The 14,341-nt window shown below is 33.3% G+C and overlaps 1 protein-coding gene across 1 annotated transcript in view; it reads left to right on the plus strand.

Annotated features, from left to right (window-relative positions):
- TBC1D32 (TBC1 domain family member 32) overlaps positions 1–14,341 on the plus strand; it is an 83,772-nt gene that overhangs the window by 22,058 nt on the left and 47,373 nt on the right. The window contains exons 17-22 of the mRNA XM_059833332.1: positions 2,120–2,202; positions 3,894–4,032; positions 4,731–4,818; positions 6,383–6,501; positions 7,118–7,234; positions 10,701–10,789. Coding sequence (XP_059689315.1) covers positions 2,120–2,202; positions 3,894–4,032; positions 4,731–4,818; positions 6,383–6,501; positions 7,118–7,234; positions 10,701–10,789 — 635 coding nt within the window. The remainder of the gene's footprint in view (positions 1–2,119; positions 2,203–3,893; positions 4,033–4,730; positions 4,819–6,382; positions 6,502–7,117; positions 7,235–10,700; positions 10,790–14,341) is intronic.

Here is a 14,341-nt window from a genome sequence, read left to right on the forward strand (position 1 = left end):
AAAGTTCACAATGAAGTAAAATTCAAAGAAACATTTGAATCATTCAAATAACATTAGCAGTATTTGGATAAGGATAGCGTACAAAGCTTCAACTTTGCCTTCCAGCTCAACTGAAAGCATATTAAAACTATTGGTATTAGAACTCTTAGTGGAGAACCAAATTTAGCTGTGTTGTTTCACTTCGTACTGAAAAATGGACCCATCTCTTTTTTTTTTTCCTCCAGTGATTGTAAAATATTTTCTTAGAGAATGATCAGACCAAGCTGGAAGAAAAAATTGGCTAAAAACCTAAAGATTCTTTTTGGAGGTGAGGGAGAGAGATTGAATGCAACGGAAAGAGAATGGAACATCTATTCTTCCTGTCAAATGCTGTATGCTTTTATTATGATTAGAAATTTTAAAAATAGAGTCACAATGTAAACTGAGGCAGAAAATATCAGAAAGATAGAACATGAATAGAAGAGAGAATTAAATCACCAGCTTGTGGGTATTTCTCACTTGCTTTGATTGAAAATAAAATATTTTATTACTTACAATCATAATTAAATCACAGTAAATTCTGTTTCTCATCAAAGAATGTTGGTGTTGAAACTTATGTTCTTCCGTGCATTGAGAACTTTTTTTTTGAGGATTTTATTGAATTATAGAGTTTAGTTAGCTTGAATCATGCTGTAATTTATATAACTCAACAATCTGTCTTTTTGTGCTTTCCTATTGTGTAACTAGTCAGTCTTACTTGAACTAACCTGTTACTCTATTTAATGTTTATCACAGGCAGATTGTTATATGCTTTTGATGGGCATTTCCAGTTATTCGCTCTAAAGCAGCACAGCATTTGAACATGCACAAAAGACTTCTTTGCACGTTAAAATCCTTTATTATTGTATAGAACATCATTTAGACAAATTGTTTTGACACATACAAGATAAGTAAGCTGAATGTGTCGAATTTAAAAAAAAATGAAACATTTAACTGACAAAATGCCATTTCACATCACTTTGGAGGTCAAATTGAGACTGAAGTGGAATCTACATGTTCAGGACTTCAGGAATCAACAAGTTAGTACAGGAAAGTCACATTTTCAACTCTGTCATCTTAATTACTTTTAAAAATTATTTTCTGTCATTGTTCAATTTTAAAACCTCTGTGGTTTATAAAATATTCTGCCATTTATAGTGTAGCAAAAATGGTGGACTTTGGACTCTATCCAAGCAGTAGTGACAATTTTTAATGGATAGACTGGTAGTTTGTTTCCTCTTATTTTGCATGTCTCATGGAGTTTTAAGATTGATGGAGAAACAATTTTTTTCTTGGCAGATTCTGCTGGAATTCTGAAACAGAATTTGTACAGATGATAATAAAAGGGTAACTTAACAGATCCAGGACAACTGACTAGTTTAATAGCGGAATCTTTTGTGGATTTATTAGATCACATTTATAAAAGAGTAAATTAATGACTGCTTACTTTCATTTGAATGGTGCAATATGTTTTTTATCCCTAGAAACATAAAACAGCTTAAAACATTCATCTTAAATATTCAGTGTTTTTCACACCAATTATTTTCAAATATAATTTAAATTAGAAACTCCATCAAATATAAAAATATGTATATATATTTATCTATGACTGTAGCTCTAATTATATCCATACTAATATAGATAAATTGATATAATTTATAAATAAATAAAATTGGCAAAATTACTTAATAAATTTGGTGTTGAGCTGTTGACTCCAGAGGCTGTTATTTCCATTACCTGTGACAGAAGTGTGGTAAAGAGTTGCTTTCTGAGGTGTTTCTTTTAAACTTTTTCTTAATGCCAGTTTTTTGTTTTGGGCGTCTCCAGTTAAAAAGTAAAAAGAAAGAGTTTTTTATTTTAGGCATTTTAATAAAAATATAAAAAATGTACTAGCTTTAAAATGGTTTATACCTGAGAAAAAAATAAGCCTTTCTGGAATAAAAAAATGTAGTGGAATAGTGTATTCTGTGCCAAAGGCTAGATTACAAACTTATCACTGGTATTTTTTTTAATATATAGCAAGAGAACGAGCAAGAGCTGGTGTTTAAAAATGCTGTAAATAAACATTAAGGAGGTATTTATTTATTTTTTCATTTCACAGACGAGTTTGCTTTCAGAAAGAGCACCCACTCCTGTAATTGGTGCTGACTCAACTTCATCAATAAGTCTAGAGTCAAAAAACATGTAAGTTGATGCTTAATTTATGCACATGCACAAGTACGAACACACACTGCTACTTTATCCACAATTGAGGCATCTTATAACCTTGTGGGTTTGGTTTTTTTTTTGCCAAAAGTATAGGGATAGGTAGAGGGAGTGAAGTCATCCTAGCATAGGTCTCAGTAGAATTACAAAATTGTTCTTGACCTCTCAGGACTTTCTTGGCTTACAGAGTTGCGTCTAACCTATGTCAAATTGACTTACAGTTGATTCTCTCTGACTACAGAAGTTGGTTTGAGGAAAATGTGAATTTGACAGCTATTTCATTTTATGCTTTCTGAGTTTATCGTATGGCTTTGTGGTGTTAATTTAAAATGGTATTCTGCTGAATGGTATCTACACCTTCAAAATATTATGTAGCAAGATTGGCAGCATTCTGGCTGAAAGCCTGATATGTATTAAATGAAAGGTGTCCTTCCTTTTATACTAGAACTTAATGTCCCTTTATAGATGTTTGTATGCATTAAGGTGAGAAATACACAAATATTTTGAGCCTGAAAATTCAGGGTGATGTCGGTGTTAGTGCAGAATCTGGTTAATTAAGTAGATTCTTGTTATACTTTACCATAGATTTCATGTATAATTTGCAAAAATACTTCAACAGTTATTACTCTAGTCTGTAGTGGTGGCAAGTGAACTGGTTCAAATCTAGTGGTAAAAAGAAATCTAGAGATGCAGAGCTCTGACGGAGGAGGCTGTCACTAATCACTACCGTTGACATAAGCTACAACTTCCTTCTAGCATCTAGATTTTTCATTTAACTATGGAACAAGACATGCTGGTATATTTCTGGGTGAAATTTTTGCTTCTGAACATGACATGGCAGGGATTCTGCAGGAATTAAGTGATTAAAGTTTGGGGTAGTGGTTGACTGCTACGAGAAAAGCTACATGCTTCTTGCTGGTGATCAGAGTCAAAAATGGGAATGAGAACTAGAGATGAGAATCCAGTAAGCAAATGCTTGTAGAGAAGAAGAATCACAAGTCTAGTTATACCTGCAGGGATGGTACATAGTCGAAGGTGATGTAAGTAAGTGCTTCACTTTTCTTTTTAGGTCATAGAATATTTTGTAGGGCAGAGGGTATCATCATACATTATTCTTGCAGTTGCTGTTCTTCCTGCCATGTATGTATTTAGAAAATATTTTCCATTTACTGCTGTTTTGTATGTGAAGCTGTTGTGTAAATATAGCACTTTATTTTCATATTTCTGTACCGATTTCTAGCAGGAGCCTTTATCTCCTCAAACGTGAGTTTTTATTAGTCCCTCATAGTGTTTTTACATTAGCGAGAAATTCAGTGCAAGCTTTGCTAATTTGCAACTGCCACATTAATACCTTAAAGACTTGTCTAGAGTCAGATAGTAAGTTGTAAGTACATTTAAGGGTGGCGTGGGTCTTTTGGTTTCCCCATGACATCATCTTTCTGTTCTGTGTTCCTACTGAGCCTTAGTTTGCCAGGATGAGTTTGAATGTTTGTACAATACAGTCTAATACATATTATAACTTTCCCAAATGCTTTTTTTAAACTAACATAGAGAAAACAGAGTCCAGTGAATGAAGTGTTGTTGTTTTTCAAAGTTAAAATTGTAGCTTTTCTTTTTTCCCCATGCTTTTTTACATACCTTTTTTAATTATTATTTTGCTACTCTTGCAGTTTGTTATGGGAAGAGACTTTGTTAGATGCCTTGCTAAATTTTTCTGCCACACCCAAAGGACTATTTCTGCTTCATAGTACAGGTGCCATGAATGACTGTGTGAACTTCATGTTCAGCAGTTTATCAAAAAAATGCCAGGTAAGCATTACAGAGTCTGTATAGTTTTTCTTTCTTTTAATGATTTTAATAAAATAAAGAAGAACGAAAATAATAAGAAAATAAATCCAGAAACCATTTTGTCAATTAATTTTTGCAAAGATGAATTTAAAATGTAGCTTATCATCTTTGATATTGGTGTCACACTGATTTTAAGTTTGTTGGATGTTACTCATCTTCAGAATGTCAGGCACATATTTTGTTTTTCTGACTTTTTATTGTAAAATTTGAAATTATAAGCAAAATATTTTTTCTTCTTCTAAGTACAAATTATTCTAGACGAAGTTCATAGGTGGTGTTGAAATCTAGATATGCCAGACAGTACTTGAAGTATAACCAAAAATTGGATAACATGCATTTTAGGAGAAAAAACCATCATCCTACTGAATGTGTGCAAAAACCATTACTATACTAATATTTTTATTCTTTGCTGATGTTGCATGTCTCAACCATAGTATTTTGCATTTAAATTTTGATAAGGTATGTGATAAAGATGTTTGGTTTGGAATCTGACCCTGGTAAGTCTGTAGAGGATAGTATCTATGAACTGTTCAAGTCTAACCATGCAGTGGATTAAATTCTGTAAACAAGTGTAGGAAAGATCAATATTTAAGAGATCATTTGAGAGTTTCATGCCCTATGAATAACTAACACTGTGCTTTTATATTTGTTCCTAACAGACAAGTGAGTATGAAGAGTTTGGTAATAGAGTGATTGTTACACAAATGGCAACAACACCAATAGGTGCAGTAGCTCTACAGAGTTCAGGTAAATTGAAGAATCGTGATGTTATGAGTAGTTACATGTTGTAGTCTTGCATATTAGAAAAAGACGGTGAGAAAGATGTTAAAAAAGATCAACTGAGTGGAATAATTACGCAGTATTAGCAAAGACTGCTTAAATGTCTATTGATTTCTTCTTGATGAAAATTTATTCTTTCCAACTTCTAAGTCATTCACTTGCCTTGATGCAGGATTGGGGTTTTTTTGTTTTCTTACATTATGCAAAATTTTTACTTCATTGTTTTGGGTTTCCAGAAATTTCCTGTATGTTCATGAAGTCATTTATATCTGTTAAAAAATAAGTTGCTAACAATTTGCAAGTGCTTCATATTGATCTACAGATCAGAATTAATAACTGTTGATGTCTGTAATTTGTACGTACATTTCCATGGTTACTAACTGCTGAAAGAGTGAGAAACTGCAATGGCCTGAATGTCATTGGTGCTCTTATACGATAGTGAGATGGAATTGAGATTGTCTTAATTGACGATTCTTCTCATATGTCAACCCATGCCACAAAGCCCCTTCAGATTCATTCTCAGATAACTCAACTGTTGCCATACCACCCAGCAGCCTAGGTAGTCATTATGTTAAAACTAGAATATTATCAATAAAGTAAAGCCACCGTCTTAAGTTGCTAAGGAAGTCCATGAGGTACAAAAGTTACAAATATTCTCTCTGAGTATCTAGAAGTGATCGGTGTGTAATAAAAATGACTTGACTGAAAGACTGTCAGAAAGGCATGCAAATTCTGCCAGTCAAGGAAAGTGATTTAGTTGCTTATTATTTATGCCTGTGGGATCTGCAGGGAGAAGATCTATTTGAGCAGTAACCCATCTGCCCTGTTTAAGGTTCTCAGCCAAGTTGCTTCTTATGGCCCTTGGTGTCAAAGACAAATGGTAGACCAAAAATAATCAGCATTGATTTTTTTTTTTTTTTTTTTTTTTTTTTCCCCCCCCAGCCCTGAGAGGAGGTTGTGTAATGTATGTGAAGTTTGTATTAAGCCTGTAACTTACATTTGGAGATTTGAGAGTTAGATGGCTATCTCTCCTCTTCTATTTTAATATTTAACATTTTAAATTCAGCTACTAGTGCTTCTCTTTAAAAGATTTTTTCAGTCCTTAACTTTTCATTGTGGTATGTTTTAATTTATTAATGAGTTATAGTAAATCTGTGTTTTTAAAACTATGAGAGCCAATAGTAGCTAAGCCTTGATCTGTAGCAGATAACTTGTTAAATAAGGTCAGCAGCTCATTTACGTGGAAGATAACATAAATATCATCCTATTCTAGTATAATAGTCTTTGCAAACTGTTGCTGTAGATTTTAGATTGAATATAAGCAGACCGCTGTAGAAAGGTAATTTGACTAAAGGACTGAGAATAGCAGGGAGAGTGACCCTCAGGCAGTCCGTCTTGTGAAATTTTAGTCCACAACATAGAGAATTTTGAGAATCTGAGTTACAATTGTGTTGTAAAATGTTTTTTAATACGAAAATTGTTTTTCTGATATTCCTGCCATTCTCATGATTAGAACAAAAATTTGTTTTAGGCTTTATAAAGGCAACTGTAACTGAATTATGGGCTCTTTTGGAGTGTGGAAAAGATGATTTGAGGATAACCCAACCCAAATCTACTCCAGTTGACCCTATTGACCAAAGCTGTCAGAAGGTGAGAAATTACTTAATCATCTGTATTGGCATGGAAAAAACAGTGCTGTATTTCAGATAAGATGTATACCTTTCTGTAAATTTGTAGTGCGACTATACCTGCTTCTTGGCTTGTGGTGCAAAATTAGTATAATACACTAGTCAAATGATGAGTGATTGAAAGGATTTTTGTGTTGCATGGCAGGTCACAATGCCAAGGATCCATTGAAGTCAATGTAAAATAATAAAAACCAATCATGACAAAAGTGAAAGTCTTAAAATACTAGCCATCAGTTCATGTCTGTGATTACTGTAGTAAGATCAGGGAGAGTGATGTAGAGTATGCTGTGTCTCTAGATTTTAGAATTATGTGATAATGAAAATATTATAATTTTCATAACTGCTTGTACAATTTGATAGATAATACATATTTCACAGACACTACTGCCCTTTTAGACTATATAGACACCTGCCAGGGTTTGCAGCTTTATTTTGGGCAGCTCTATTTATGTCAAGTTCAGCCTACAAAGAAGGATAGGAACAAACGTAAAGTAAATGGCAAATAATTGTTAATGTTTACTTGGTTATACTTACCTGATTAACATTCCCTTTTGTCCACCCTCTTTATCTTTCTCTAGTCATTTCTGTCTCTGATAAACTTGCTCACTTATCCTGCAGTTTTTGAGCTCCTGAGTAAAAAAGATATACCAAATAAACCAATGTATTCACTCCGCGAAGTACCTACAGATATTATTGTAAGTACAGTTTTTATTTTTAAAGAAAAATAAATACTTCCGTGAAGACATTTTTCCTGAGAAAATGTTACTGTAATAATAGAATAATTTTTTTCTTCTTAACGAAAGATTTTGAAATTTTCTGCATTTTGTATTATATACAGCATGAGGGCAGTATATGCACATATCACTTCATGTTAACCTAAATTTTCATTTTGAAAACCTAAAGATAATATAAAATTTGGTGCCTAATTTAAAGATCATCTTTCTTGGCTTGTGTTTAGAATTGTGTTTTTCTATGGAAAAAAGTGACAAACATAAACACCTCTATGTGCATGCAGTTACATGCTGGAAAATGCTGGAAATTATCTATACTTTTACTTTATATAATAGTGCTCTATCACACTCTCTGTGGATCTAAACAAAAATTAAAAAAACCCAAACAAAAAAACCCCAGAAAACTCAGGCTTTCTTAATAGTACAGATGATTCACACAAAGAAAAAAATCACTAGTTGGAAAGGTAGTGATTAAGGCATATTTCAGTCCTAAGAAAAATAGTTTTTACCATTTCTGTATTTAGTATTATTTTGTATTAGTTCATCCAACTGCAATCCATTAGGTTTTTTTTCTCATCTACAAAGCACAGGCAAACTTAATCTGTGAGTGGCAGTTAAAATCAGATTTTTTTTCTAATGAGCTAGCACTTTGAATTGCTGTTGTGTTAAAGTGTTTGTTTAGCACAAGCTCTGGATTGGTGGTAGTTTAAGTTGTTTAGAAAGAGTATATCATAATAGTGTATGTTATGTTTGGAAGGGATTTTTGTAGTTCTTTCTTGTAATACTGTTTTGATGATTTCGGGAGGAAATGGAATGATAAATTTCATTTTTCCAATCCACTCAATGTTGGTGTGTCCACTGATGGGTAGTTCTGTTCAGTTATCAAATTTTCTGAGGCACTGAGCAGGGGAGATAGATGTATGTTGAAGGTGATACATATTTGAGAGCTTTCAGATTGGGGTAGGTCTTAAGTAATGATTTTTGTGACTTTTGAAAGTCTATGTTGTTTTGGCTTTTGAGGCACTTCAACGTTTTGATGGAATTCTCTAGATTTCCAGAAATAGCAATACTGATACAATTGTTCAGGGTTCCCTGAACAGTTACAGATGTTTTGGATGGGATTTGTCTCACTTAACTACTGTGCAACAGTGGGTTTTCTAAGCCTAAACTAGACATCCAAGGTTATGTCGTTAACAGAAGGGAAACAGTTCATCTAATGTTGATTTAACATATAATAGCTAAGTCTAAGTATTCAGAGAACTTTTGGGGTTAAGCAGACATATAGATTTGTTATAACCATATTTTTGGGCAGTGATTGCAGAAAGCTAAAGATAAAAAATTTGACTAGATGTAACTATGGTTAGAGACCAAAGTAAAAGCCATTTCGGTGCCACTAGAAGATTTGGTTAGAAGACCTAATTGCTTTGTATGCTTTGTTTGTGAATATTTCTGAATCATGTCACTTTGCGACAGAATCTGACTTGTAATATTTATGCTGAACTGTATTTGATAATGCACAGAACTTAATCATGTATGCCCTTTCTTTCTTAAATACGCAGGATTTAAACATTTTTTTTTCTTCTTTGTATTTTTGGCTAACTAGTTGCATCATTGACTGAACAGATTATCAGCTGGCTTTCACTACTTTTAACTGTTGACTAATCAGGTTTTTATTTTGTGCCCTTAGGAAAATTTTTCTTAATAGATGCCAGATTCTTTTTTTACTCTGTTCCATATGAAAATATTTTAGAAAATGGAGATGAATCAGGGTCCTTCTGCCTGCCTCCACTGTTTCTTTGAGAGGTTCTACAGTACACATATGCAAGGGAATCTAGCTTGGAAGGTACCCTCCAGATCTGTAGCTTTGCAAGACATGTTAAAGCAGGTGAAATCATCTTTTTTTTTTTTTTCTTCACTGATTATGGAGAATCTTATATTTAGATGGTGTATCTTAGGTATTCAAAGTAGATGACATTTTAGCTGTAATATTTAAGCTATACTCTGTAGTTGAGCAGTGCAGATCTATCTTCACATTTTTCTGATCGGATCTTGTGTTGGACCTTGTTCATTGTCTTCCTTCCTAAATACCCAAATCAGAGCTTGGTCTGCTTTCTCAGTAGTCCTCTCTCTGTGCCTGCTCTTTCTACTCTTTTGCAGGCTCCAAGCTTTGATGTATAGATGAGAGAAGGAGGCTGTTGCCAGAGAAATATCCCTTGGCATTTAACTCTTTATATGTGCAAATACCTAAAAAGCCTTAAACCCCAAACAAATCAATTGCTTGCATTACCGACTTTATGAACAGCCTTGAGGTCTGAGTTGAATGTTTTTACTGTGAATTTTATTGTGAACGTACTGTGTGGAAAAAGTGCATTCTTTAGAGCCCTTTCCCCTACTGCCCAAAAAAATCTAGTAGGGAAAATATGGTTTCACTGTATTTTAAATAAGAATGCATTTTATGAAGACAGTTTACTTTGACAAGTTCTAGGTTTTTGTTTTACTACTGGCAGTTTTACTTGTGGTATTTACTTTTCTCTCTGTTGAAAACCAGAGCTTCAGCTGATTTTGTGAAAGTATGGATCCTAACTTTTCTCTCATATCATATTGAAATGACTCATTGATCCAACCAGTTGAATAATAACTCTCTCTGCTGTCTCTGAGACTATACTTCTTAAACAGTGAGAGAATAAAAGTTTGGATTTAATCCAGATTAAATAAAGCCTTATAAGGACTTTGTAGTTTGTTTCTTCTGACCATAACACAGCAATGTCTCTGAGACAATAACACCAGTGAATGTTTTTATGCATTTCTTAGTTTTTTAATGAAATTATTTCTTCAGAAGCAGTTTGGATATGCAGTGAACCAGAGGGGAAGATAATTAGGTCGGATTTGTAGAAGAAGTGGGAAGCAGCCACAGGTTGTTGTCTATTACATGAGATGCTGTAGGATGAAAGATGTAAGCCTCAACATCCAAGCCAAGCCTTGCTACACTGAGAATAAATGGCCGTGTTTTGAAGCATGTAGTACTAACCAGTGTTACAAAGAGTATTTTTCTACTAAAGGATTTGCTGTTCTTTTCACTGAAATAAACGTGTACACATTTCAAACATACAAAAAACAGTTTTAACAGTTTTGGTGTGGTTTAATACTAAATAAGAACTAGGATACTTGATATGCTAGGATCTTTTTGTACGTTTAGTGATTTTTTTTTTTTTTTTCTTTTAACTGCTTTTTTTTTTCCCCCCTAACCTTCTGTGTGGTTTCTTTTTGCCATTGACTTTTATGGTGGAAAGCACCTCTTCTTACAGAAATAATTTCAATGTGCGTTTAATAATAGGTTTAATTTTATAGTAAACATCCCTATGAAACTATTGTGTGCATAAAATATAAAATCATACATGATTTTTTTTTTACATTTGTCTTCCTTTGGCAGGATATCATTGACAGGCTTATGATTTTGAATTCAGAAGCTAAAATTCATTCCTTATTTAGTTATGAACAATCACATATCTTTGGTCTGAGGTAAGATGCTAATTTTTATCCTCTGGTCGCGTTAACTAAATAGGCTATAACATGCTTGGATGTGTTGCTTCTGATAAGATAACATTATTTGGGTTTTATTACGCATGAAGGTGAAATACCCCCTTTTTTCACATAAGATTAAATGAAAAATGGGCTACAAAATGAGTATAGCAATGAATCTAATCTTATTACCTATAAATGGATATATTGTAATATGATAAGCAGTAATAAACTTGCACGTTGTTATTTTGCCTAGTTGATTGAAAAGAACATGTGGTACATCCATTGTAGTGCATAAACCAAAAATCATACTGAAATACTAAAATAAACAAAGTATTTCTTACCATGTTTATATCAGTTTGGTTTATCTAGTCTCCCTGTACTTAAAATTATTTTTTTAATGTATTGGTTTAATTATGCCAAATTTCACCAAAACTTATTTCGAGAAGGAGAGTACCATTTGATCCCAAATATTTCTAGAATCTAAAGGAACACTTAAAATATGTTCACACGGTCATGCTCATCTTTTTGTAATATTATGTAAGTGCTTTATAATATTTTAACATAGAAATTAGTTTCTGCATTTTCTTCTGTTTTCCAAAGTTGAATATATAAATCCTTGAATTCACATTTTTGTTACGAACATATTTTGTGCAACTGAAATAAAAGATCTGCTGGGTTGTACTTCATGGTATGGAAAACTTTGATAACCTTGCTTGGGCAAGATATAGCCCAATTGATTAACTACTGCAATGTTAGCTTTCAGCAGCTGTATTTGTACTTTGGTATCATAGTAAAATTATTTCATACTATGTATGAATAACCATAATATGCAGTATAATTTGCTGATAAGGATGAGCATGGAGGAGATGGGAGATATGTGATGTTGTTGTATAAATCAGAAGTTACAAATGCTGTTTTGGAGGAAATCACTAGTTGGATAGGAATGAGAAGTCCTAAAATGAGACTTGAAAAATAAGAAACTCTTCTTCATTTAGGATTATACTGACTCCATAAAAAGCTTGACAGGACTCCCATTGATTTGATTAGGGATAAGGGGAAGTGAGATGTTTTACAGTTTAAAATAATAGTTTGCTTTTAGATTGTGTTCTACCTTTATAAGGTAAAAGAACAGATTTCTCCTACAGTGATATTAGGAACCCTTGTAAGGTGTAGGCAAAAATTAATTACTCAATCTAATTGCATAAGCGGTTGACTCCCATGCTGTAAGAGAGAGACTGGTACACAAATACATGGATCATGTGTTGAAGTTGTGTTGAATGCTTATGGTATTTTTAACAAGGCCTATACCCTGTGAAGCAACAGAACTACCCATATGAGCAATGTAACAAGCTCATCTGTAAGCACGTAAAAGAAGCTATATTGTTACACAGGTAAGATGAGCTTCAGAGTTCGCTGTGGTAACGACATTTTCTGCTGGACACTGACAAAGTCAAAGACCAAGTGAAAATCCAGTCAAACTGCCAGATTTCAAGAAAAGATTAGGTAGTAGTTTCAGTGTGGAAACCTACTCATAAAAGTGGTAATTTAATTATTAAGTAGTAATCAGATAAAGGAAATTTTTTTAAAACATTTAAATATAATTTTCAGTAGAGACTTTGTGTTCTGCAGGGACTTTTGGAATCTGAGTGATACCTAGGACCTCATATTTAACTTCATTTTTAGCAGATTCAGTCTTTTTTTTTTTTTTTCTTTATTGTTCAAAAGCTCTGTTCCCTTCCCCCCGCCTTTCATTGCCTTTCGTATAAAAGAAGGGAAGATGCAATTCTAGGGGTTTTAATACGGGCCTGTATACCGCAAAGAAGTAAGACTGTATTTTCTTATTGAAAAAATGGCTTTTCATGAGCATGTGGGGCTTGCTGTACAAATGTTTTTTGCAAATAATAGAGAATTGGCACATATAAGCCTTTCATATGACTAATTCAACTGCCTGCATGAAGAGGATTTTTATTATTACATAGTTATTCAAAGTTCCCTATTAAAATGATACCAGAATTCTGGATGATTCTGGAATTTGTCATGCTTACTGTATTGTTTACAGTATTAAGGCTTGCAAGAAACCCTAGACCATATTATCTGAATATGAGAGGTATGCAGTTAATTTTAAATATGTTTTGAAACCAAGTTCCATGAGCTTTTCTGTGAGCGCTGCTGACTGCAGACTTCATGTTCTGTAAAGTGAACCTTGCCTTGTGTAGTTGGTTTGCTCCTTGACCAAATTCCATCAAGAATACCAAATTCAGCAGCAGATAGATCAAATAATATCAGATGCTTAACACATCTGAAAATCTAGTATGTTAATTAGAAAGAGCAAAATATATAAATTTCTCTTTGCTGCTATGTAGAAATAAAATATTTAAACGTTTATAACTGCAGCATTGAAAAACTGAACAGTTGTGTGACCGAATGATTTTGGTGAAACGTTTATCTAGAAACATCTCTTTCTGCTAGACTTAAGACCAATAGTGCAGCCAAACACATTCTTTAATCATTCACAGATCTACACAGCCATATACTTTGTTATGTGCTCAGGTATCATTGTACATGTGGCTCATCCAGAGCTGAGTGCTGAACTTCAGATCTGTTTAACTTACAGGTTTTACTCTGATGTCCTGTGACCCCCTTTTATTGTTCAAAAGAGTTACAAATTTGCTTACTTGAATGTTAAGCAACTTCTGCATTTTAGAACTACATTTTTCTTCATGTGTATGCTGTGCTTCAGTGACTTAAAATTATTTTGGTTAGTAGCTGTGTAACTACATATGAAACTTAAAATATAGAAGTATTTCCACAGTCTGTGGAGCGGGGAGATGAACAAACGTGATAAGCAAGAGACAACTTTGTGGGTTTAGGAAATACAGATAAACACCCATGCATTCTTTTCCATTGTGCACTCATCTGCATTGTAAACATAACCTCTTATACATAATTGCATTTTAATAATGAAGTAGCTTCAGTGTATGAAATAATTTGTTCCCTTAATTGTATTTACATTATGTGTATTGTTAATTAAGAGAATGTGTGATTTTAATGATTGCAACACAGTGGAAGGAGCATTAATTACCTTGTTTTGTAAAGGTAGAAGATACGAATCCTGATCATTCTTTTTCCTCAGGTCAACACATTATTTAGATTTATCCCCTCTTTCTCTTTATTAAAAAGCATTATGAGTAGCAGAAGCTTTTTGAAAATGTTTGTATATAATTTTTTAAAATCTCATTCATTATAAATGGAAGCAAGACTTTTTATTTAAAACTGGTTTTAAACAAATTCAGTTTCCCCTTTAGAAAACATGGCTTTCTTTTACTAGTTTCATGTTTTCCTTTCCATCTTCCTTGCAGAGCCAGAAACAAGGCTATACATCTTGCTTTCCACATAACTTTGTTTTAAATATACTGTCATAGCCCATGAACACTGCTGTCTAATGTCACTGATGAATCTTTTTGATCACTAACATTTGAATGACTGGCTGGTACATCTACTCTTGCAACAACATTTATGGTGCTGTTGGCTGGATGTACTGAAGAAACC

Source organism: Gavia stellata, chromosome 2 (genome assembly GCF_030936135.1).
Source record: "Gavia stellata isolate bGavSte3 chromosome 2, bGavSte3.hap2, whole genome shotgun sequence".
Taxonomy (NCBI): Eukaryota; Metazoa; Chordata; class Aves; order Gaviiformes; family Gaviidae; genus Gavia; species Gavia stellata.